General features: G+C 37.6%; 2 protein-coding genes and 1 pseudogene across 3 annotated transcripts; 1 reads left to right on the forward strand and 2 right to left on the reverse strand.

The window, feature by feature from the left end:
* The first annotated feature begins 214 nt into the window (after positions 1-214).
* On the forward strand, positions 215-10,714 carry LOC103709165 (Nitrilase/cyanide hydratase and apolipoprotein N-acyltransferase family protein). Its single transcript, XM_008794396.6, has 9 exons — positions 215-460; positions 1,938-2,074; positions 2,406-2,534; positions 4,439-4,497; positions 5,667-5,779; positions 5,910-6,002; positions 9,632-9,734; positions 10,223-10,305; positions 10,424-10,714. Exons 1-9 carry the CDS (start codon positions 281-283, stop codon positions 10,463-10,465), a joined length of 939 nt encoding a protein of 312 aa, XP_008792618.4. The 5' UTR covers positions 215-280; the 3' UTR covers positions 10,466-10,714.
* A 1,413-nt stretch (positions 10,715-12,127) lies between these two features.
* Positions 12,128-16,991, reverse strand: LOC103709157 (uncharacterized). The gene is made up of 3 exons (XM_008794385.5): positions 16,525-16,991; positions 16,033-16,439; positions 12,128-12,590 (listed from the first exon to the last, which is right to left on the reverse strand). The coding sequence occupies exons 1-3, from the start codon at positions 16,642-16,644 to the stop codon at positions 12,356-12,358; spliced, it is 762 nt and encodes a 253-aa protein (XP_008792607.3). The 5' UTR covers positions 16,645-16,991; the 3' UTR covers positions 12,128-12,355.
* A 2,103-nt stretch (positions 16,992-19,094) lies between these two features.
* Positions 19,095-22,440, reverse strand: LOC103711075 (cardiolipin synthase (CMP-forming)-like; annotated as a pseudogene). The gene is made up of 5 exons (XR_016396115.1): positions 22,251-22,440; positions 21,960-22,081; positions 19,637-19,693; positions 19,459-19,544; positions 19,095-19,351 (listed from the first exon to the last, which is right to left on the reverse strand). The product of XR_016396115.1 is annotated as a cardiolipin synthase (CMP-forming)-like (transcript).
* Between the last annotated feature and the right edge of the window lie 3,947 nt (positions 22,441-26,387).

The following is a 26,387-nucleotide window of genomic DNA, read 5'->3' on the forward strand; positions in this document are numbered from 1 at the left end:
TAAAGCAAAAGATGGAAACGTATTTAGATTTCGAAGCACAATTTCCGCTAAATCATAGAATAACTGGAGTTCGGCGGACGATATGCCGAGAGTAGTTGAACAGCACTTTTACATATTATCAGTTTCTCGTTATACAAAGTAATGTCGGTGAATTTGCCGATTTTGGTTTCGTGCTAAGAATGCATCGGTTCTCGTTAAGAAGAGCGCACCGCCGGAGCACGAGAACCGAACCCCCGCCAAACCCTAACGTATAGGAGCCTTCTCGCCATTCCGGCAGGCCATGTCGCTCCGCCTCGGCCCAAGAAGTCTCATCAGAGCTCCCATCCTCCGCTACGCCTCGCGCCATCGCGCCGCCTTCTCCTGCTCCATGGCCACCACCACGGCGAGAGTCGGCGTCGTCCAGATGACGTCCACCAATGATCTCGACGCCAACTACAGCACCTGCTCTCGTCTCGTCAAGGCAGGCCGCCCTCTCTCTTTCTTTGTTCTATTATGATCTCTCGAATTCAAGCGATCTTGAGTGATTTGATGTTAGATGTCAGTGTGGTGACGTTTTCTATGAAATCTTTTGACGTTTTCTTGGAATAAATTTAGGCAAGAACTAATCGCTGATCATATGGAACTGTTAGCCATCGCTAGAAATCCAGACAACTAGTTTAATTTCACGTTAAAAGCGTGTAGTATATGAAGAGGTTTCGAGTTTTAGTTCCAAGAAAGATGTTTCTTGGTTGATATTGGGAATTCTTCCTGACTGAATTTGGGTGAGCTGTTTACTGTCCATGGAATAGTCATCCATCTCTAGATCCCAAGAACGCTAGTTTAGTTTCATTTCTAAGTGGTAGCGCATGAAGAATGTTTAAATTTTATTTCCAAGAAACTTGTTTATTTGGTTAATGTTGTATATCTTGTTCTCTTGTTTTATAATGAGCTTGCACAATAGGATTTTGACGATGATTTAGTTTTTCACCTGTCTTGTTCGTAGCTGGAATGATCAACGGAATTCTTTCTTTAGTATCTCAATGAACGAATTCAGGATAGAAGTCTGTAAAAGATAGAGTTGCCTTCTTCTCTTTTGATATTGTTTCACATGCTAACAGATGGAGAGGATACTATCTGGAATGAGTTTTTAATGTTTATCGGGAATATATTCTTGCACAAGGTTTACATACATTTTAGAACTAGTTGCTTTACCTGATATGGCATTACATTGTGGGCAATCAGATAAGCTGCTGTTACGGCGTTCTCTTGGATTCTGGATATAACTTAAGCTTGATAAAAAGAAATGAAGTTAATTAATTGATACAGCTGTCTTTTTTTTTTATGTGTTATCCACTAATTTTGTTTGTGTTCCTGCACTCATATGAAGCCTTGTCATCTCTTTTGTACGCATTTTATTTATTTTTTATTTGTTTTTCTTTTCCCTTTTATTTTTCTTTTTTGACATAAAGCTGCATAAGAATAATCTTCTTAATTTTTCTTTTTTTTAATTTTCTTTTTCTTTTTTTCTTTTTTTAACATAAAGTTACATAAGCATAATCTATTTGAACAAACTGTTGTTATCTTAAAAATTATTTATTCTCTGATTGAACCTTGCTTTTAGGCCTCAACAGGTTGTGGATTCTGCTGACTCATTATTGCATTCTGACTGGTTTTGAGCCTTGGGGAGCTAATAAACTCAATGGAAAGTCATGCTGGGCATGTTCGAGTCTTGCTGCCACATGATATCTTTTAAATTGATTTTCTTGAAAATAATTTCTAAACTACAACGTTTCAGTATATCTCATTTCTAGGTTTCTATCAGGTTGTTGCTATGCTTAAATCTCTTTGTATATCTTGGGGTTAATATGTTCTTCCTTTTTTTCATATTTCATTCAGAAACATTATTTGCATGGTCCCTTTTAATGCTAACCTGTGAATTTTACGACTTGGTTTTCTAGGAGGCATCTGCTGCTGGTGTGAAATTGCTTTGTTTTCCAGAGAACTTCTCCTTTGTAAGTGCCAAAGAAGGAGAATCTCGTAAGATAGCTGAACCTCTGGATGGGCCAATAATGCAAAGATATTGTTCACTTGCAAGGTAAAGGAAATGCCAATGCTCTCTGAGTTTTTTTTTATTGTAATTTACTGCCTCATGAGGGCATCCCGTTTCTTATAAATATAATGATCAGAGCGGACAGCAACACTACAGTTTCTATTGAACTATCTTTACGACGACATTTTGTTTCTGCTTTGATGTTGTTTCTCGTGTTTGTCAACTCTCTTTCAGTGCATATTTTGTTAATCAGCTTGTTCTGGATTAGATACAGCTCTTTTCTGGATCATGCTATATTTTCCTGTTTTCTTGAATTTTAGTGCCTGACAATAGCCTATGCTAGTCCCACTGAATTTTCTTCAGTTACAAATGACAGAGAATCAAATATGTGGTTGTCACTTGGAGGATTTCAAGAGAAAGGACCTGATGAAGCGCACTTGTGTAATACCCATGTTTTAATTGATGATTCTGGCAAGATCAGAAACAAATACCAAAAGATACATTTGTAAGACATCCAGTTTCTACATTTTACTTGTAGTTTTAATCCATGTTGAACTAGCATCAACACTTGACTCTATTTTCAATAAATAGTGAAAAATTATGAGCATGGTTGCAATATCTGAAAGTTTTTATCTTTGCACGTAGCAGTGCATTTTATCAAAATCTACAGTTTTTTTATTGTTGTTATTTGGTGTGGGATGGTTCACCTAGCAGAGTAGAACCTTTTTCTGGAAATACCATCACACCTTTTTGAGTTGGCTTCATGGATCAAAATATGATTCATCAATGCTGAGAAAATTCTTGATTACATTTATGAATTTGGTATCAAGTGTCAACCTTTTGGACAGTGGTTTATTATAAACTTTGGTGTATACATGTAAAAGTGTGCCTGCTTTTGGTTATAGGGCCTTGCTTGGTACAAAACCCCTGTAAGTTTGAAAATATGCAGAATAAATTTTGGGCAATGTATGATTACCCGAGTAACTTTCTGTCCTTTCCTTATATAGTCTGTAATACATAATTTTCTTATTTGGCAGGCACCTTATTTATGTTATATATGCTTGGATCAGTGTCAATCAAATAAAATCAGCATATAGCAAGCAATAAGCTGTTGCTACGAGGGAATACTCTCTTAATTAGATTTTCTGTAAATTTTATAGCTTGAATCTAGAAGTTAGAAAAACATACAATCAGTAAAGATGACCTATTCATCTCTATAGCATAGGGTATTTCACCTTTAATGCCGCTATGAAGAATGAGTATTTTATTTCTTCCTTTTAAGAATAGAAGGACATCCTAGTTCCCAAAGAAAGACTGAGTCTCCCATATCTCAATCAGAATGTCCCTGTCACAATATTGAGACCGACAGAACTGGAGGCTTGTTGACAAGTTCATTTATTCATACTCAATTAATACAGATAAATGTTGTCTATAATTTTCTTTAAAGAACTGAATTTTATTGCATCATGCAAGATCCATAATAGGTGCTGCATTCACTTGTTAAAATATACTGTTTTGGTAGCAGCCTTCAGATTTCGGAGAAAATTTGTCCTCTATGAAAAGTTTCCTTCCATTGCTCCTTCTGTTTTAAAATTTTTAGTGTAAAGCCAAGGGCTGAAAGGAATTCTGACAATCTGGTGATACACAACCTCTATTTCTTTTGAAGGAGAAGCATCTATTGTATGTTACATACCAGCAGTCCTATATCCTGCAAAAGCTTCAAGTGTTGCTCTAGAAGAGAAAATTCTGCATTCTTTTGTGTTGCAAAAGTATCTAGAATTCTAGATTTTTTGGTATTCCTACATGTATGATGCACATGTGCTCATGAGCGACACTCCTGCTGCACCTGCACTTTACATATACATATATAAAACAGGAAACTTGAATTTCGTGAGATCTTCCATACATGGATCTAAGGAACGACTTTTAGAGGCCCAAGTCAGTTCACAGATTACTCGATTAATCCAGGGCATTCTGGAAATCTAGGGTCCTGGGTCTGACACATATAAGTAGTGCAGAGGACTTGGAGAATGTAGGACACCTTGAAAGAGTTGTAACCATAGGTGCCATTAAGTATATGCTAAGGCAGTTGTGCAACAACATGTTGTGTATTCATGTAACAACCAAGTCTATAAACGGGAAAGAACTTCTGGTTTGCAATAGATTTATGGTTTAATCGTTTCTCTTTTGTATCCCTAAAATATTCGTTGTGGCTTGTGTGATTGTTAGCATGAAATAACCATGCAAGGCACCAATGAAGGCCACTTTGAATAAATCTGTTTAATATTATTTGGCGTGAATACTTTTATGTCCAATTATTACATCTAGACACCTTTACAATGAGTTTTTAAGTTTTCAGGTTTCAGGTATTTAGAGTCTAAATAGTGACTTACTTTCTACCGTCTGAAGGTTTGATGTAGATGTTCCTGGGAACATGGTATACAAGGAAAGCAATTTTACAGCCGCAGGTATAGACACCTCGTGTGCCTCTTATAATATTTATACAACTTTAGTGAACTTTGAACTATGAAGTTGTAGCTTAATTACTCTTCTTAGCTTGATTCAGAATACATTTGTTTACGCATGTAATCTTTCAATCATTTGCATTTTTTTTTTGTGGATGTTGAGGGGTGGGGGGTGTGTGCCATTTAGATCGTGCTATCTCTTCGTATGGCATGTAACTAAATACATTTACTCTAATTTATAAAACCAAATTTTTTTGAAGAATCTGGGCAGGTTTCTCTTTCTTTTTTGGATTTATTGCTTAAGTTGCTTGCCCATGGGACTTTCCTCTTCTTTATATTTTTTCCCCTGGACTCATTTTGTTCCAGAATGTATTGGATCGGGATTCTTCCAAAACTAATGGCTGCTTAATAATTCCCTACCAACCAAAGGTTTTTCTTATTTTTCTTGTTTAAGCTTTGATTAGGCATTGACAGTGCTAAATGTGTTCCACTTTGTGACGTAAAATATGTATGCTTGTTCTTTTGAGTAAAGCTATCATAGGGAAGTCACGAAGGGGGATGTATTCTTAGAAGTCATGGAAGTTTTTGGGTCTTCTATGACTTTTCTATGAATTTTCTTTTGCAATGATTTAGATTTTCACTGTATGAAAACATCTGTTGAAATACTGAAATGAATAGGTGATATTAGATGCCAGTGCAATTCATCTATTAAGCTGACAACAAGTACTTTTAATATTTTTTGTTTGTACTACACCTGTCTGCATTTTTTGTCTCTCACTAACTTGTTTGGTTTAATCCTGATACCTCTTGAAAAACTTGGTGCTAGGCCTAGGATGTTTGTTTGCAGAACTCTGTTTTTGACTTAGGACAAGCACATCATGAGATAAGATTCAAATTAAAAATATATTTCCTAGTACTTGATGCAACTTGCGGATGTCATGCGAGAATCAGAAAAATGAAAACTTGCAGGATATTGGTTTAAACTCATTAGATGCAATAGATAAGTGCAGTCAGAATCAGCAAATTGTTTGAGATTTTTTCTTTAAATCGTTTTTCATTGAAGTGCCTCGGCACAAAATAGGCAACTCTAAGCTTGAGCTTCCTTTATTTTAATCTGAGGGTGGTGTAATTTCAATTGTAGCGACAATACTTGAAGATATTGTGATTATCAGGTGATAAAATTGTTGTGGAGGATAGCCCTATTGGAAGATTGGGTCTTACAGTCTGTTATGATTTGAGATTTCCAGAGCTTTATCAGCTGTTGCGGTTTCAACACCAAGCACAGGTGTTTATCATCATGCTATACTTGGATGCAGATTTAGTTTTTTCTTTGTTTACGGATTTCATTTATTTCCATTTACCTGAAAGTACCTATAATATTTCTCACTCTTATTTTTGGGAATATGTATGTGCAGGTTTTTCTGGTACCATCAGCTTTCACAAAAGTTACAGGGGAAGCACATTGGGAAATTCTTCTCCGTGCTCGCGCGATTGAGACTCAATGCTATGTATATGAGTTTCACCCCTCTATTTCCTGATGCAATGTTATTTACTTTCTCGGTCTTATGGAGTTGACTTTTAAATGGAGACCCTTTACACTCAGTCTCAAACAACAAATTGAAGATAGAAACATATTCACAATAATTGGCTAGAACAAAGAACAGGTCATAGTGATCCTTTTTCATTTATTAACTAATATTTCAATGAAAAAAACATGCAGAATATTCTTGGGTTGTATATTTCTTGTTATATTTTTGGCTTAGTCAAATTGAATCTGAATTCTTGTCATTATTTGGGCTTTAATTCAAATGATCAGCTACCATTCACTTGTTCAATCTGATTTAAGATTGGCGTCTCAGTTGTTTTAGATTTGACTCAGAAGCTTCAGTAAGTTAACAGCCTAGATTCTTGTGCGCTAAATTCATATGAGTAATAAAAACAAATGTGCTTCTAAGTCTCATGGAAAGGTAAGTCCTCATTCCTGTATGACAAGTAGGTTTCAATCTTACCAAATATGAATTTCTTGTATCAGTGATGCAAAAGATAATCTCATATCAGAAATAATAGAAGCTACTTTGCACGGATATGTATTATGGTATGGGACAGAGAATCATGATTGTTTTTAGCTCAGTTGATGCTATAGAGAGTTCAGAACTTCAGGTTAACATTTTCTGATGCTTTTGGGTTTGTTTGATCTTGCTTCTGGTTTTTTAAAAAGTCATTCTCAAGAATCATATTCATGTAAGTTCTTATATAGAGTGTACCTTTTGTTATATTTGGTGTTTGACAATAACATATCAAGAACTACTTTTTTTGTGGATGAGCTTACATATTTGAAAGACAAGGAGCAATCTCACAGATGTAGCTAGAAGCTAGTTTTTTCTAGCTGCTCCTAAAAGCAGTTCTTTGCCTTCCTCTTGTAGAAGCACTTTACAAATGATATTACCAAACACTTGATTTTCTTAGTAACTGCTCTGCTTACTTTAAAAGTTAGTAAAGGACATTTTCTATGAAACACCAGACATTCTTTTTTGTCTGCTAAACATTTTTCATCTGTAAATTTTCCTGTTCCCCGTTGAAAGTTTTTCACCACCCTTTCAATCCTCTTTAATTTTCACTGATTATCTTATGTTACTAATTAGAGCGCAGCACCTTTTTCTTTTCTGGAAACAAATTAACAATTATCCAGTGCAAGGGACCCGTGGATTATGTAATCAAAAATGACTTTTCCTACTGTTGGATGGCTCAGAGCTTACACATCAAGATATGCTTACATGATCATGTGTGCTGAATATATGACTAAGTAGATATTTTTTCAGACAGAAGTATGATGACATCTTGATGAAAGGTTGAACGTGTGGTAGTGTATTAGAGGTGAGAATTCTAGTAGACGGTGGGGCAGAATTAACAAGGCATGAAATTTATATATGTAAGTAAACTTTATTGAGGTGTTGAAGCAGTCATAAATTGTATGGTTTTGTAGAATGATAGGAATAGAAAGATGATTTTTGTCAGGAAGCAGTTATGAATTGAGTGTCTGAAAAGAAGGTCAGATAAGAAGCATTTTATAGATTGTAAGATGATTGAATCATATCACATGTAACATTGGATGGAAAATTGTAAAATTTATTGAACTTGCTATAAAGATAATAAGATAAATCAGTTAAACTGACAGAGTTTCACTTAATCATTTAATTTCCAACATTTTTAGATCAATTTTTAGTTGAGCTGTAACATTGATATCCATGTTTATATTATTGTAGAAATCATATACTGATATTAATATGGCAATCATAGATAACTCAAATTTTATGAGCTATATCCGTCCTCTTTTTCCTTTGCATAGAATTAATATTGCTTACAATGAACTCACTAACCTTGGATGGCACATGCCATGTGGTGCCCCCAACAAAAAGACTCTAGAGCCCTTTTTATATTAATAAACTTAGAAAAGATTTAAGAATGCCATCCAACCCAATGCTGGGTTCCAGGTATGTCCTGTCATAATACAGCACATCAGACCATGGTCCGGATCAGGTTTAAGGTTTTTTTATCTATCTGTTATATTTTTGTTGTTGCTATAAAAAACTGCTGTTTAGTTTTGGATCTCTATGACTTTCAGGGAAAGCATGCCATCCTTTAATCACTACGGTCATTTATGTTTGGGACACACACTAGCACAGCATCCCTACTCATGATACTCTATTGCTGAGCTTTCGCAGTACTTTCTTGTAGGACTGCTCTAGTTACTAGTCTTTTTGTGCTAGCTTCCTTATCAAAGTCAGGACACCTGATAAATTGATATCATAACATTTTTTGACATGGAATGCCAATCTAGCCAAAATTTACTGATTGTCAAAGATTTTGCCGGCTATCGGTGCCATGATTAATCAAAATTCACAATTATGCAAACTTACAGAAGTCAACATTTACATCTCCATCATCTTATTGTAAGTAGATAATGGAGGTCAATAATAATCTACGTTGCATGTGTTGCAATAGCCCAAGGTTCGAAGCACCATTATATTCTTACGACATGCCTATGAATGAGAACAGTGTCAACACCATAAAACTCAAACTTGAATAGGCCATGGGATTGCTATCTGGACGGCTATGATTGTACTGTTTACCTAATAGGGCATAGTCTTAATGCAACCTAGGGTTGATATTGCATGACATTCAATTTTGGAGAACACACAAGGAACAGAGAGGGGCAATGCCACGATGCAACAAATTTTGGTCAAACAAATAAAAAAGAAACCAGAAAACTGACCTAAATATGAAGTAATGCACTATCAACAATTTTGGCATTCAAAAAATTGCCAAGGAACAAAGAAAAAGAAAAAGACAGAATAAAATAAAACATCCATGAAATATAACCTTTGGAGGGTTCAACTGATAGTATGGAAGGAGGCGTTTTTCTGATATGGGCATGAAGTGTCAAAGGCTGCTGGATGGAATCAAAGGGTTAGAACCATAGAACAGCAAGGCTAAAAGTTTGTTAGGGAAACAAAGTTGGTCAAGGTTTGGGCTGACATTGAGACTCTGAACAAAAATTTAAAGTAAACAAGGGGAGGAATGTAGGAAAGAAAAAGATTCACAAGCATGGAGATGAGAGAAACGAGAACAGTAGGAAAATCACTTACAGTAGGGAGAAAGGAGGAAAGCTGTCACACTTTCTACCAATCCTTTTTTATGCGCCACTCGGTAAGATATGGAGGGGGATCGAAGTAAAATCATAGGGAAGAAAAGGATAAAGAAAGAAAATGGGAAAATGAGAAGCAGCTGGCTCTGATGGGTGCTTTGTAATATAATTAGTAATCTTTTAGTCAAGTTGGAGTGGTGGGGGCTGGTAAGAAACGACACACTGATGCCGACCCTCATTTATGTAACAGTCAACCGAGCATCAAACAAATTTACATCTCCAAAATTGCATTAAATTCTTGATATGGAGGCTAACAAAAGTTAGCTACTAGATGCTGACAACACATTTTGGTTTTTATTGTTTATCTTTAATATAGTCTGATGATTTAAATACATCACGTGCAAATTACTAGTGTCTAAATCGTTTTATAATTTTAAAGTTAATGTGGATGATATCATTAGTGTTTGAATGTCTTTCATATCTTTTTTATAGGTTATAGCTGCGGCTCAAGCTGGAAGGCACAATGAGAAAAGAGAGAGCTATGGCGATTCTCTGGTTATTGATCCATGGGGAACAATAATAGCTCGACTTCCAGGTAAACACATCATCCTTGCCCCCCTCCCTTGGCGCCCTCTCTCTCTCTCTCTCTCTCTCTCTCTCTCTCTCTCTCTCGAGTTGTACAAATTTCATAGTTCAAAGCTTTTGGGGATTTTAATTAAGAAGATCATTGTAAAAATGGTTATTGCCAAGAGCTATGTAGAATAGAACATTTCTGGTCAATCTGTGCCCGCCTTCTCATAATTGTTTCAAATAAAATGCTTGAACGTATAATTGCTCCGGCATCGTATTTTTTTAAGGTAAAATGTGTTATGAAAAGGATCTGGGCTCTTGTTATAGAAATATCAAGACTGTAATCTGCCATTTTTTTTAGTACAAGAAACCTTTACTCTGATGTGGAGTCTATCCCCAACGCCACACAATGCACGGAGATAAATGACCTGTATGCCATTTCTTTAGCATGTTGATAGGCCTACATGTTAAAGATTGTGTAGTTCATGACACTAATTTGATTCCATGTTACAGATCGTTTATCAACTGGAATTGCTGTAGCTGACATTGATCTCTCAAGGATTGATTCTGTGAGAACTAGAATGCCGATCTCTGAGGTAACTTACTCTTTTGGCTGTAAAATTTGTTTGGATTATTTTCAAAGAATTCAAATGACACAAAATTCAAACCATCTTTCTGAGCCCTAAAGATGCATATATTCTTTTCTTTTTTCAGCATCGGAAGTTCAGCAGTTGCTGGAAGTCCTCGTGTATTTGAAATGATTGAGACCATTACTGCTCTGGATGCTGATTCATTTTGAAATTCTGTGGAATATTTGGCAAATATTGTTTGTGTGTTCATTGGTGAAGTAAAATAAAGATGCTTATTTCAAGGTATAGATGCTACTCACAAGAGGAAACAGGTGATACATTATAGCTTCTTGTTACTCTTACAAGAGGTCGAACATTATGGCATATCATAAATGTGATAAAATAAATAAAGAATGATGCTGGTTTGCAATTCTCACGCTTGACTAAAACCTTGTAGCAAATTGCATGGGAAATGACAGGTTTGTTATGGCAGCTTGTTTATGGTCGGACCTTGTGGTGCATCATAGTTTGTTTTCCTAATGCTCATTACTCTATTTCTATCAATATTAATTAATTTTTTCAAGGTTTTAGAAATTAGACAGGCTGAAATAAATACGTAACTTTCTTTAGAAATGTAATTTGCTGAATTAATCTTGATCACGTACCCGCTTAATCCAAACCTGTTTGACTCTAGAGCTTTTAAGATAGCTTATGTTCAAAGTACGTAGATGCATATGACTGATTTATTGTGTACATCATCACATGCTTGGTGTTTGGGAATAATTCAGATGGATATAATGACCCAGAATTGGGGAAAAGTATGAAAAAATTATCAGAAGTTTAGAAAGAGTTCGGAGGAAAAAAATGGATAATAAAAAGTTAAAAAACTAATAGAATTTTTAGAAATATTGTTTTTTAAAATATTTAAAAGTTTGGTTACTTACGAATAAGTATAGGAGATAAAAATAACAAATAGTAGCAAAACAACAGCCCTGCTAGCAAAGAAATATGGTATCATTGATTTGTAACGTATATAAATATTTAGTCATGAAAATTTTGTGAATAAATTGTAAAATTCATAAATAATTCAAAAATAATTGAATAGCTCTGGATCGATTCATTATTAATGAATAGTTTGGAGAATCATTCGATCAAGAGAAAAAATAATTTAAAAATTCTTCCAATAATTCATAGAATATTGTAATAATGAAGTTATCAATCAGCAATTCTGTTAATTAAATTCTGTCTGGTTTGGTTATTGGCCATGGGATTCGTTTGACTCCCAGCTCTACAACAATGACAATAATCTAGAAATTCTTCATTGGCGACCATGTTTTTGTTGTTGGTTTATATGTAAATACTAAATCTAACTTGAACTGCCTTTTCTGAAACAATGGCATAGAGATATTCATGGAGCAAATCCGACATGGATGAACAAAGGGAGCATCCAATCTTTGAGTACGGGTTTGAAGGCATATGTTTAACTTGAATTCACTTAATGAACTGGGGCTAGTAATTATTAGGACCTAGATAAACATAGGGCGGTAGGTCTCTCTATAGCAACTTGAATTCACTCAAGAATTTAAGAAAGGATGGAACATGAATGAACTATCCTGTTGTGCTACTTAAGGGCAGATTGAGAACCACCAAGAGAGCAACAGGTTTTGTTAGTAAAATGTCTTGAACTTGCCTCATTTTCCTTGCAAGGAAGGAACTGGCAACAATAAGGTGAAATGAAAGGGACGATAAAATGCCAATTGGTTCAGAAACCCTTTCTCCTTGTCTCTCCAGCATCCCCCCCCCCAAAAAAAAGGCATGATATCAGCTGGGCAATTGCAGATTATAATGCTTATGATCAAACCTTCCGTCATTTTTACGCATTGGAAAAACCTCCAGCTGCACTTTACAAGAAGGATAAGTCTTGAAATTGATGCATTATTAGTAACATATGATATCATCTAGCCAAAACAAAAACCCTCTATGAAGCTACTTCACTGACCTTCCATCTATTTTACCACAATATTTACTGGAAATAAAAGAGATATGTGGGATGGAAAGGCCCTCAAGGCAATCTCCCTCACCGGCCATACAGCTCTTTGGGAGAGAAAACACCAGTTCTCCTCATGGAATATTGCAACTGGTCTTTGACATGTCTTAGGGCAATAAGAACACTTTGCACGTTGTTGTTGATCTCTGGCTTGCAGCCCTCCAAATTGCAACGCAAGCTTACAGGAACTAGAGCCAATGCATTGTCGACCTCTTCAGTTTGATTCTCATCATCGTCCAGCTTGTTATCACTGACAGAAGACTTTCTGGTCCAAGATGTAAAAATGTAAGCTTATTGAATTTATGATAAGCAGCATTTGAAGAGAGTGAGAGAGAGAGAGAGAGAGAGAGAGAGAGAGAGAGAGTTTAACACTAGCTGGGAGAAAAAAAGGCACAATAAATCCTATATTTCAAGTTTCTGGCTTCAACATCTTGGTCATGTTCACGATTCATTCTCAATTCTACAATGATAAACTACTGCATTTTTTCTTTATAAAAAGAAGGAAGTTTCCTGCACTCATTCTGACTTGCTTGGACAAGCTTCATTTATTTCACTTTGCTACTCTCTCCAAAGAGTGGATTTACATTGCTTAACTATTACATCAGAATTTTTCAGTTGTTATAGAATATAGATCTAGACATAGACATGAAGGGTACACCTGACCTTGATATCAGTTTGGGTTGGCTATTGGACAACAAATGCTTATTCTTAAAAAGCGAACTCGGTGCCTTTGTCCATAATGACAAACACAAATGTTCACGACACACATGTGCATGTGTGTTGTATGACTTGGTTTATGGGAAGAGATTGTATATGTGAAGTGTAAGTTCTTCACATGTCATGTGCATGACATAGATGTCATGTATAGTCAGAGATCCTATGGTAGCAATATCCAGTTGATTCATAACCACTGCCATTGAAATCTGATTCTTTTGGGCATTGCTTATTGTGATAGTTGGGGTCTTCAGTTATATCTGCTTTTTCTCAATATATCAATCATAGATATGTATTAACATGTCATCTGGATCAGCTTAATGAGAGCAAAGGATGATAAACTGTATGAGGGCTTGACAAGATGCAACCAGGAAAGTCAGTTAACTTGCAGGCAAACATATTATGAAGACAAAGTAGTCATAAATTATTATAGGTTCTTTTCCATATGCAGAATGGTGTGGCTGAGAGGAGAAAAAAGAGAGACCAGGTACAGAACAAGCAAAATGTGCAAGAGGAATAAAAGTAGACTTCTCTGGAGGTTGTTCTTGGACTAATGCATAGCATGAGAAATCCTAATACATGTGGGACTAAGGCTGCATTTACTGCTTTTATTTTAGAAAATGTCATTGCACATTAGTTTCAGTCTCATTTTATAAACTGCCATGGCCCCATTCCTAAAAAGTGATGAGGCTCTGTCTGATTTGTTCAAATTCTGGATCCAACAGGTTAATATTAGATTCCTTAGTTATGAAATGTGCTTTTCTTAGCCACCCAGGATCAAAGAGGAGATACAAGATTTTGATTCGATGCTTGTAAATAGCTATTGTCCATGGATGCTAAATATTTTCAGTCGGTACTTTCTTTCAATATTGTTGATCATATCTCTTTTGATGATCCAATTCTTGGACAATGATCAAGAACACAGGTGCAGATTTTTTTTCTCTTAGTAGGTTTCCTTTTCCCTACAGCTAATCATATATTTCTCAGGAAATTTGTGAAGAAGAAAGTTCTAGTGTTTCTCTCCTATACACATGAGTTTAATGATACTGTGCAATATTTTCAAGGTTATGAAGGAGAAAATACAGAATTCGACTTTGCATAATAAAGAAAAATACTATCAACTAAATGCGTATGATACATGATATGTTAGCATATTTAGATTTATTTAACTATTGTTTACGTAGCAATGCATCAGAAACTATATATCATCACTACAAGTTGTGAATGAGTGGAAAGTTAGCAGATAAATGCTGAATCAAATGGGTGACCCAAAGCTCTGTTGATTTTTTATCCTTTTAGGAAACAAAGCTTCACTTGTAACACTGGCAGCCACAGAAGTGTCAAGGTAGTCCCACTTGCATACCTGGCAACCATTGCATTGCATCCACCACATGCTTTGGTACCAGGCAAAGTAACAGTTTGCTTGTGCAGGCACCTAAAGGCCTAATGATCATGTAATGCTCTGGCTAGTGGCTTAACATGGATACCTATAACCTGTAGCTTGATTAGTAAGTATTAAGTAGAATACTTAAATCTAAGTCATGCCATTATATGCTATAATATTATTATATTCTTCTAACAAATCAAAAGAAACTATAAAAACTCTTCTACTCCAATGGATGGGTTCCCTATAGATCCATTGCTTAAAGATTCCATAACCATGGTATATACAAATAGTTGAAAGTATTGATAGTTTTACGTTGATGTTTCTCTCACAAGTTTTCGATAAACTACATCAGTGTTTCTGTGTGTGAGATACAAGTTACAATATCTAAATAGAAAGGTAACGAAATAGTTAGGTCATCTAAACTCTAGATGCCTGCCCACCACCTGTGTCTCACTGAAGCTTTTATAAGTATCACTGCCTAAGACTGCCTAAGGCAGTTTGCCAAAGTTCCGTACTATTACTGGACAAACATTTTAATTTGACCATGTATATAAGCTTCTACCAAAAGATAAACACTCCTAAATAATCATATGTAACTTTAAAAACATTTATTACTATATCCATGAGTTTGGTTTATTACAGTTCTGGCATCAAGAATCACCAACCACAGAGCACAATCCTGGATGAACATCTAGTTGTTCAAGGCATTTCCTTTATTAGGGTTATAATATGTCATTCCAATATCCATTTTTTCTCAAAATATTATATATATACATATGAATATCAACTTGCCTTTTTCAGATTATGAAATGCTGCACTTATATTAATAAAGAAATTTGGCATTTTGCTATTGCAAGAGAGGGGTGAGATAAACAACTTAGTCAGTGAAAAGGGTAGAGAGACCATGACCTTATATGATAAAATCAAAGTCATCAAATGCAATCAAGTGAATAAAGGTGGAGGTTAACCCTGTTAACTCAAAAATAAACATAGGAAAAAATGCGGCAAGTTGCAATAAAAGACATAAAATTGTAGATTTGGCAATAGTATGACAAAGTTTTCAGGAACACTAGGACAATTTTTATTTTTGTTCACTTAAAAATAAAAGTAGAAGCACTAGTGCTTCTGTCAAGTGACTTTTCAGCCTTTTGTTACCTTTGCTCATCCTTTATCTGGTAAACTTCAGGAACTCATATATACATGCTGAATAATCTTGTTTTTTCCCTCCCTGAATACTCCTGCTTACAGTTCTGTAGCTAAAACTCCCCTGTTCCCCATCATTTCTAATGTAATCAGACAGTACAGGGTTCTCAAAGTTCTATAATTTTGGCCAAGGCGATCTAACTCGACTCTATGACCGAGCATTATGCCATTATTTGTTATCATGTTCTTTTTAAACCTCCCCAAGTATGCCCAATTTTAGAATCATGTCATCCTTGATAAAAACACTTGAAAAGAATTAATAAGGATTGAAGTACTTTAGGTTCTATCCACAATGACAAGGATCATCAGCATCTAGTGTTACTGGTTATAGTGTATCGATAAGAAACTTATGATAGAAATTGTCAGAAGATTCGATGCGATGTCAACTGTGAATGAACATAACCTTGCATTATCAGCAATCGACACTCGGGGGCTGCCACCTCTGCTGCTCTCATCCCCATGAGACTCTCCTTTGTGAAGATCCGGTGGTGCCGTCCCAGCCGAACTCCAGCTTCGCTCTCGACGATGAGTCGAAACGACCAGTGAGCTCCCTGAGACATCATCACCAAGAAGCCGTGGCGCCTCCTCCTGCCAACCACATTGTCCCCAATCGACGGTCGGCGAACCAAGTCCCCAGCTTTCCAACTTCAGATGGCCCGAGAAGCAATGCGAGGACGAAGAACTCGCCGAACTTCCGGGGGAATCCAAAATCTTCAAAGATTCCAGCTTCTTCAAAGCATTCTCGAGCCTCTTTTCAGCCCTGTTCCTGCACTTCATCTCTTCAGCCAGCTTCCTTTCCAGCTCTTCCAACTGTTCAAAAATAAACATGAAAAGGAATTAAAATAAAGAATACAAAAAAAAAAACCACAGTCCTGTTAAGAATGATGATGGGTACCCTTTTGGCCATGCTGTCTGCTTGCTCCTTGGCAGCCTTGGAGGCCACTCTCTCTGCCTGCAGCCTCCCCCTCAAGCGCTCCACGGTCCTGAACCCATCATCCCCTCCTTTCCCCATCATAATACCTCCTCCTCCTCCTCCGCTAATACCAACGCACCACCCTCATTGAAATCTTCTTTCGAAGCGCACCACCCTCAATGGAATCACAGCAATGGCCAATAATAAGACCACGAAACATTGAGGAAGGACATCAACTTCAGACCCCCGTTCTCTACTCTCCTTTGGCTTGCATCTCAGTTTCAGGCATTTGAACTGGACTCTCGCTCTGTGCTTCTGTTTCCATCCGTGAGAAGAGGGAGGCTAAAGGCTCGCAGTGAACAGGACGAATAGGGTGCGATCATATCAACACTAATGCAGCGGATCCCATCAAAACTCTGCTGCAGTTAAGTGATGGTATTAAAATGGGTGACCTTGGGAAGTCCTAGTTGTAACCCTTTAAAAGTGAACCAAAAAACAGGACGAACCCAGCTTTCGGAATTAACTCGGGTCTTGGAGTCTTCCCTTCGGTCTCTGTTGTCTAGACCGGCAACGGAGAAGGAATGGACCCGGCTCGTGGGCTCAGTCGAAAGGACGGGGAAAGGGTTATTATTTGTTGTGCCGGAGGAACACCGGAACTTGATGTGGCCGAATGGCTGGATCTTGGCATGTGGGGATTTGAACGATATATATATATATTCTCGGAGCGTTTACAGTGGAGAATGCTCGTGACGTGTTTGCGGCACGGTTGTTTGGTGTCTTAATATGCATTCATTCGTGTCCCGTGTCTTTACCTTTATGTCGTAACATGCAGCACCTGGTATTTATCTTTGAGATTCCCCAGCATCCGTCCGTACCCTTGCATAATATAAAATATACTGTATCGGCCCAAATCAAACGACATAAAATATACCATACCATATCGATTTGATACCGATATTCGATATAAATAACGTACCAACATCTATAACATTAAATCGGTACCGAAATGTAGAACCATGATTTATAGGGCTTATATAGTTTGATTAACCCATTCAAATTAAAATAATACAACATGATTCTCCTTGAACAAAAGCAACCACGATCCTTCTCGTTCTCTTGTTCCCCTTTCTATCCCCGCCAAATGCCACTCTTTTTACCTCGTAGCCTGGATGGCTGACACGAGCAGTCGATCATGATGAGAGAAATGTGGGATGAGGTGTTGATTTGTTGGCTTGGCTTGCACTCGAAGCGTGGGGCCACCAATCGGAGAGCAACGCAATAATGTTCACTTGTTATACCCTCAGGTTCTCGATAAGACATTTGAAGTCTCATGGTGGTCACCACAGAATGATGGCATCAGTCGGGCGAAGCGATCATGTGACCTGAAACTGTGAGACAAGGAAGAAAGATGGGACAAAGGAGCTTGGAAGTGACAGCAAGAAGTGGCCATTTAAGGCGTGGGTTTTCCCCTTTTGTTCGACGACCAAGGGCCGACACAGGAAATGCATGTGAACCTAGCCAAATATACTACGCATTCATCAGAATTGTGGCAGGGGAAACGTAATACCAAGCCACCCGTGATTGCGAGGGATGCATGGTTATTCAGTGCAGTTTTACAAAAGGCTTTTGGCTTTATTTCAGATCAAATGGAAAAGTAGGAAGGCTTTTCTCCTTATTCTCCTCCATGATGCCATCATAATCCTGATTAGTATTAGACACAGGAAATTTTTTTGCCCAACCTGCAGTAGGACTTCATAGTAAACAGAGATCTACCATTAGTCCGACCAGAACATCGATCATGGACTGTAAGCTTACAAACAAGCCGAACAATCCCAAATTGCAAGAATTATACTTACCATACTCACCTCTGTAGGATGTATGTAGCATTATGATTGTGCTCAGTACCTATACTTTGCCTGCTTGCAAAAAAATCAAAAATGAAAAAAAGGGAACAACCATACTTAACAATATTAGCAGATAAAGATACCAACATGGAACGATACACTTCAATTATAATGGTAGAAAAATGCTGCATCGGCGCCTGCTCAGGACCTGTTTGATTCATGTAAGAAACATCCCATGATCAAAATCTTTTGTTTTCCAACGCAACCACAAAATGTTGCTATCTATTGTATCACATAACCCAGCAAGGTTTTTGTCCAGTGAAATTTGACAAAACAGCTGTCCTTGTGGCAAGAGGTAAAGTATCCCCTGATTCTGATGAGAAAATTGCTAATGAAACCAACGACATGCAGTATATAATGAATGATGCATTTCAGTTCCAGCCTCTTCATTGTAGTCACAGGGCCGGTCCAATCTTTAGGCGGCTGAGGTGGTCGCCTAAGGCCTCGGCCCAAAGAAGACCCACCGCAGGGACAAAACGGAAAGAAAAAAGGCCTCCCTGTGAGTTCGCCTTAAGCCGGCCTACTGCAGAGAAGGCCTCAAAAATAAAACGGCCTCAGGCTCCCAAATACATTGAGCTGCTCCTGATTGTAGTAAGATCGTATCATGTCCACCAACCAATTACCTTGCTTGGATCAATAAGAAAAGGTCCCCATTTGGCCTGGAGAAAGCTGCCAAATTAGGGGGCCCCTGGCCAATAAGTTGATGCCACAAGGATATCCTTAATGTTTGTGAATGTAGTCTCACAGCATTTAAGGCTTGTATCCATCTTGAAGTATTGCATAACTACTTAAGCAAAACTCTCCATATCTTCCTCATGTAGACAGCAAATGACCATATGGCAAGCCCAGCAGATACGTAAAGCAAAACTACACCAGAAGCAACTAGAACACCCAGCCCTGTCAGACTGTACAGTTACTAAAATTATGTTCAGTGAAGTATTCCGACATTAAAACTAGAAAAGGAAAAAGATCTTAAAATATAGATAATGATTTGCAGGAATAGGGCGACAACCTGGAGTCTCTGGTGGCAAGGAGGATGGTGAGTGCAGTCATTTGTGTTGTTGTTTTCCATTTCCTGCGATTGTTTACTGCTACAGCCTGCCATTAGGCAAAACAGGTCAATACCAAAAGTTCACAAATGATGGATTGATGTGTTAAAATGGACAGGCAGTTGAAGTGAGAGAAGCAACCTTGAGAACTTTACTATTCTGAGATGCAGCCCACTCTCTAACAGCGGACATTTTTATCTACAGAAAAGGATGGTAAATGCTTGAGTTAGTGCAAAATAATACTTTGCTAATGTGAAGATAACATACAAAATCCTTTCTCTCAACATCATAAGCACATAACAATCCAGCATTGCTTTGTATTTTTCATATAAAACCTTCATACAAGTTAAAGTTCTGATCATTTGATTTGGCATTAATCTTTAATATAAAATGGCAAGCCTACCAAAAGAATCCAACTTCCGGTTTTATGTTCCAAAAAAAGAGGAAAATATCTTATAACCCTTCCAAAATATCAGCCTGAACTTCCTCTCCGACTAGTCATCTCCAGTTTAGCTATGACCTAAATATAGTTAACAAGCTCCTTGTAATCCTGGGCATGGTAGTAATCTAAATTCTATAATCCAAAAAGAGAATAAAACAGTTCATCCCTACATTTTATATATGTTAAGTTTACTATAATCAGCATAAAAGATAAAATGATCAAATTCTTTTTGCTACCAAACATTTGATGACATCAGCAATAACTTTATCACTAGTTAGATGCTCAGCAACAGACAGGATGTCCAAGTGATTAAACTTTGTTTACTGTCTCGGTCTCCATGTATGCACATGCATGTGATTTCTATACATTTATCTCAGCCCACAAAAGGGTTTAGTAATCAGCACAGACCTTGGAAGACTGACCAAAGCCCATAGAGGCTATGAAGGGAGCGAAGAAATTCAGTTGCTGCTCACAGTCTGTATGAGGTAGAAGCTATGACCACACATGAATGCATGAACAAGTGGAGGTAATTTGTCTACTTCTTTGTGAAATTATCATGAAGAATTTAAGTGTGACTAACTATTAGAAGCTATGGCAGTAGAGGGAGATTTGGGTAGGAAGATAAGAGGTAAGACCATAAGCCCAAATGAAATAATATATTGAGCAGAAGAATTGTGAAGGTATTGGTTCAATGTGGTCATCTCATCTCCTCAATGAAATCCTAGATATCACCATAGTATTATACAAACAGAAGAATGTAACAACCGTAACAGTCTGTAAGTGGAGAAAATATGCATGTTATCACACAGATGAGAATTCAAACTAGAAATAGACTATGAAGCTCTGGAATTTTAAAAGGTGAAGAAAGGTTAAAGCTGACACCAAAGTTTTTTTCCTGCTCAGGCAGTTGTTGAAATCATCTAGAGCCAAAAAGAGGAGACTGCGCAGATCTTTCACTGATATACAGTAGGCAGGAGGCACAATACCACATAGTTTTATGGTGCATATTGGGAAGAAATATTCATTGACTGTGCGTACAAAAATGTTATAAGCATAAGTTAGAGTAATGTCAGGTACTCAATAAAATCCTATTTAGTTTTCAAAGAGCAAGCTGCCTGTCTGGCTTCAGCGAGAACTCTAACAACAACATTATTGCTTTTTGAAGCAAAAATTTCATTGAACTGAAACAAGGATATTTAGCTTCATTCCACTCGTCGAGTATATATATGATAGAATTCATGATTTGTTGCTGTTATTCCTCTTTTTGATGATGATATTGTCATGGGATCAGAAAGTAGTTCTATATTACATGATTGGCTCATCTGTACTCAATCCAATAAAAAAAACATTTACCTTGGCAGGGCTCCATTCAACAGATGCGCAGAAAGATTCATTTTCAAAAAGCAGTACTTTGTTAAAAGAGGCTATTTTCCCCACAAAACTTGTACTACAATTCCACAATTTTGCACGCATACCGGGGTGGGGTGTCAAGTGGGATGATACAAATAAACTTAATGAGTGTAGGCCTATGAACATCTTATTACAGATTTTCTTTTTGGTGCAAACTATAAGAAAAACAAATTAGCAAAAATCGAATACACTCTTTTATGGAACTTTTAGAACCCATATTTGTTATGATAAGTGTTGGTTGAGTTGAACTTATATTCAAAATTTACTGCTTAACATTCCCAACTGTATAATTGCATTTCTTTCAACGAATGTTCTTAAGCCATCAGATTCCATAAGTCAGCTACAATTAGGTAGGAAAACATACATATAAAGTCATTAACAGTAAGCATTTTAAAACCAGAAATCCATATCAATCCCACTTTAAATAACAATATGGTGTCATTTGAATATCACGTATCCATATCAATCCCACTATGAATAACAATATGGTGAATTTGGCAGAATAGCATGGACTATTTACAGATAGTACAACATCAAGGTGAAGAAATGAAGTTACCAATGAACCTGGAATTCAGAAAAGTACAAGAAATGAACTTATAAATTGATGATCACCTCTCTACAAATAATGGCAATTGAAGGTACCGTGAGAAGCCAAGGTACGACTCGAAATGCAGCAACTTTCAAAGGTCTGGTACATAATAATAGTATAATACTAGTGTAGAAGCAACTATAAGCTGCACTCAACGAGCAAAAAAAAGAGGAATCCTAAACTGTCACTGAAAAAATAAAAATAAAAAAAAAGAAATATAATATCATCTGCCTAATTGACCTGTAAAATGCAAACCATCAAAGATTCAATTATGATAGTAGAAGCAAAAGAAGGCACAGAAGAAAAGGTAAAACCTTATCAGCTACGTGATCCAAAAATGCACCAAAAGTCGTTCCTAACCACATCCGATGAACAGAAAATTGTTACGGAAGCCAAAGCATAAAGCAGATAAACTGGGCTAACAACCTATACGTGGGATCCTTCAAGTGATACAGGAAACAAATCTTTCGAGCAATATAACCATCTAGCCAGTCTGTGACAGCTGCAGCAATAAATATGCTTGTTGTAGCAGTTGTTGCCCACCAACCATTCATGTAGAAGGCTAGTGAGAGAAAACGAAGACATTAATCTCTTCAAATGCAATACCTGCATACACTGGAAAGAAAATCTCCCATGCATCATAGCAGTAGAAAGAAGGGTACATGCATACATACAACAGATACTTATAAAAACAGAACTACACATTCTGGAATGTATATCTGGTCCATGACCAATAAAGTATACTCCTAGAATCAACATGTCAGGTTCCATTTCACCCCTCCATAAATGGACTACAACCAATAAGCCTGACATTTGAGGATCACATGTCAAAGTTTCAACCAGATTTTACATGTGCAGACTTTAAATGCCATGGAACTGTGCAACCATCCAAACTGGACAAGGATGGGAAAAAAAAACTACATGGTGATAAGGATTGGAGGATTCAAACTCAACTATAGTCAGAGTCAGGTTTGAGACCAGATTTCAGTCTTGATTATCAGCATTTGCAGATCGAGGATCCTAGTTATATATCTCTTGATTCTCTTCTTATTTAAAGATGCAAACATAGGCTCCCATAAGCCAAATTTTTTCCTGTCTCATCCAAGCCAAAATTTCTAATCTCATGCTTCATATGAACCCTTGTAACGCAAATCCTACATGTCATGGCAATGGCATTACTATGAATGGTTGTATTGTGTTGGTTACATTATCTACACAGAGGTTGAGATGGAGAAACTTGTGAAATAAAATGGTTGTGCCTAAATTCTAGCTAAGCTAATAGTATGGATGGCTGTATTGTATTGGTTACATTATCTAAACAGAGGTTGAGATGCAGAAACTTGTGAAATAAAATGGTTGTGCCTAAATTCTAGCTAAGATAATATCTTCAAATCCCAGGGCTAGATCTCTTTTTCACTCTGGTGTGCAATGACCAATTGCAATGAAAACCCATCTTTCCCCTCTCCCCTAAAGAAAGGATCAATGATCATTAGAAACTTCTTTTTAAAATTCCAAAGCCAACAACCATGCTTGAAGGAGGCGATTTCTAATATATTAGTCTTACGTTAAGAAAAATCCTACCTTTTTATGAAAGAAAGCATATCTGAATCACGTATTAGGTTTACAAATAAATAAATTAGTATTGCCTCCTTGTTTTAATGTTCAGAGTTTGCAGGATGAAAAAAAGAATACCGGGGGAGAGAAACATGAACCATAGCCTAAACCAAGACCCCTAGAAGAAAATCAGAAACCAAGCATTGCCAGCCAGCTTAAGTTAAATGCAATGAATTCTGCAAGAGAGAAAAAAAAGACATCATGACACGTCAAAATCCCATCTTTTTTTGTGAATCCGGACCAATAAGACATGAAAAACAATGCACATCAAGGTCCAATCTTTTGTTGTGAACAACAACCATACGACCAAACATCGAAAAAAAATGTGAATAGATGTAGAGAGATTAAACGAAAGAAGAGAGAGAGAGAGAGAGTAGACGTACTGCTTACGAGAAGAGGAACGGAAGCAACCCGACCAATTGTGAGAACGGTGGGCAGCGTCAGCAATCTAGGCGAACCTTGCTGCTCTTCCTACCTATAACCCCCGTTAATCCCCACCTCTCCTCCACCATTCTAGTACTGATAAACGGGACCTATCACGTAGCCTTGGGTCGCCTTGCCCTCACCGCCGCTTCCTCGGTCCGGACCATCAGCCGCCCACTTTCTCACGCCCAGCGAGCCCTCCCCGGAGGCGAGCGGCCCGCGCCCGGATCCGGACCTCATCCACCACCAGCCACCCTCCCTCGCAGACCGCGAAGCCACGCCCTTCGCTCCTCTCCCCGTTAGGGCGACGAAGACGCTCCTCCTCGTGATGCTCGACCTCTTGTTTGGGCGCGCGAATCCGTGGGGGCGGGTGACCGGGGGCGTGGGCCTCTTCTGCTGCTGCTTTCGACAAATAAAGGAGGGAGGGTGATGGCGAAAGGAGGGGAAGGGGGGCGACGGCCTTTAAGGAGTCTCGGGGCAGGGAGTGATGGATGCATGGATTTGGAAAGGAGGGGGTTCGGATTTGGATTTCATTCGAGGCTGGTGTCTATATCTGGGGATATGAGTAGGGTTAGAATGGTGATCCTTTGCCTCGCTTGGGCTTTCTTGCATCTACGCCGGCGGGAGAGAAGGGGTGGAGGTTCCGTTCTGGAGAAGCGAGAAGAAGTTGAGACGAGACGCGGACGGGGCTGTATCTTTCGCGCGACAGAAGGATTCGCATTCATTCCTTAGCTCGAATCCACCGTTGGATCACCCGCTGGCCGCGTTGAGAACTAAACGCAAGCGGACGAATGATGGCGATTGGAATGCTTTGAGAGCTGTGCGGTGAGTGATCCGACTGTGGATTGGCGCCAAGAAAGGTGAATCCTTCGAATTATACTCTACACTGCCGCACTATAGCAATGCAACAAGATGCATCCTTGGTGATTGATGAATAAAATTAATAAAAATAAATAATTATGATTGATAATGTATATGACCACATGATGCATGCAACAAAAAAAAAAAATTAGATGGCTCACATTTACTTTAAATTTATTTATTATTTTACCAGTGCTTATGGAGAACAGGACTAGGTCCGTGTTATTAGTATTTTTTTCTTTTGGCTTTGGTGGGTTCTTTATACAATACGTGTACTAATACGCTCAATAAAATTAGAAAACAAAAACTCACAGAGTATCCAATGCAACTCCCCCTCTCCTGCCCATAAAGTCAAAGGGTGGTCTCTATAATTATGCTTAGCCTGAAAAGCCCCACCACTCCTTGTCATTATTCAGATGTTCCAAAGCAAAGGGTGGTTCGAGCTCACATCCCTCGGACCTCCTGTATCCAACTGATCACCGTGGTCGAGTCACCCTATAGAATAACTGAGCTGGCCTGTAACACTCGCCGCGCATGTCGAAGACCCGCCCTGGTAGCTCTCAACTCTGTCTCAGGGATCGAAGTGTCAAATAACTGGCAGCCGCCCGCTGCCACTACTCTGTAGTATGAATCTCGTATGACAAAATCCGCACCTCTCCTCATGCCTCTGTCTAAAACAGATCTGTCGAAGTTGACCTTGAGGAAACTCGAAAGTGGGGGCTCTTAAGTGAAGAATACCATATGAGAAGCTGCCTGAGCAGAATGGGAACCCTATATATCCCGAGCTGTCAAATGTCCATAAGAAGAAAAAGTGTGACTGATCTCCGCCGCCTGCACTCGGGCGTACTTCGCTGCAAATCTCAGTGACATCTTGTGCTCACCAAAAATAAAAATGTTATTAGTACTTGATCAATCGATGATGAATCTTACGGTAGTGTTTACTAAAGATGAAATTTAGTTGAGATAGGGTTTTATAGCATACTTGCATCATGATAAATTATGCACCCCTTATAATGTTTTTTGCCAAGAGATCCCCCCATGACTTCATTTTTATGATTAGCCAAAGTATTTTTTGTTATTTGTTAGACAACAATGGTATTGTTTAATATGAAACATACAAAATTACATGATTTGATTGGTGCAATGGTGATGAAGATAGACATATCATATTATTTAGTCGGCTCGTGCTGCTTTTGTAGCCTTAAAATATGCAGATCTTAATATTAAGAACACTACTATTCCAATGATTCAATGGTGCAATGGTGATGTCGGACATAAAAATCATAATATAATAAATTTATTATCAATATTGTTGAGAACACTACTGTTTCAATGACTTTGATGATTTTTAAAATATATTTTTCTAATAAAATATCTTCAAAAGGATAATTGTTTATCCTTTTGAAATTTTTTGTAACCCTTTTTTTTATTTTTATTGGAACACAATTGGTATAATCTATAATTTTTTGTTTAATGGCTATAATTTCCTCCCGCCTGCCGTGATTCCGTTGTCTTCTGAAGCCTCTCTTTGATGCTGAGCAATATTTTCATAT

The sequence above is a fragment of the Phoenix dactylifera genome, chromosome 8 (assembly GCF_051530095.1).
Source record: "Phoenix dactylifera cultivar Ajwa chromosome 8, Ajwa_hap1_PhDact_Kaust_v1.1, whole genome shotgun sequence".
Taxonomy (NCBI): domain Eukaryota; kingdom Viridiplantae; phylum Streptophyta; class Magnoliopsida; order Arecales; family Arecaceae; genus Phoenix; species Phoenix dactylifera.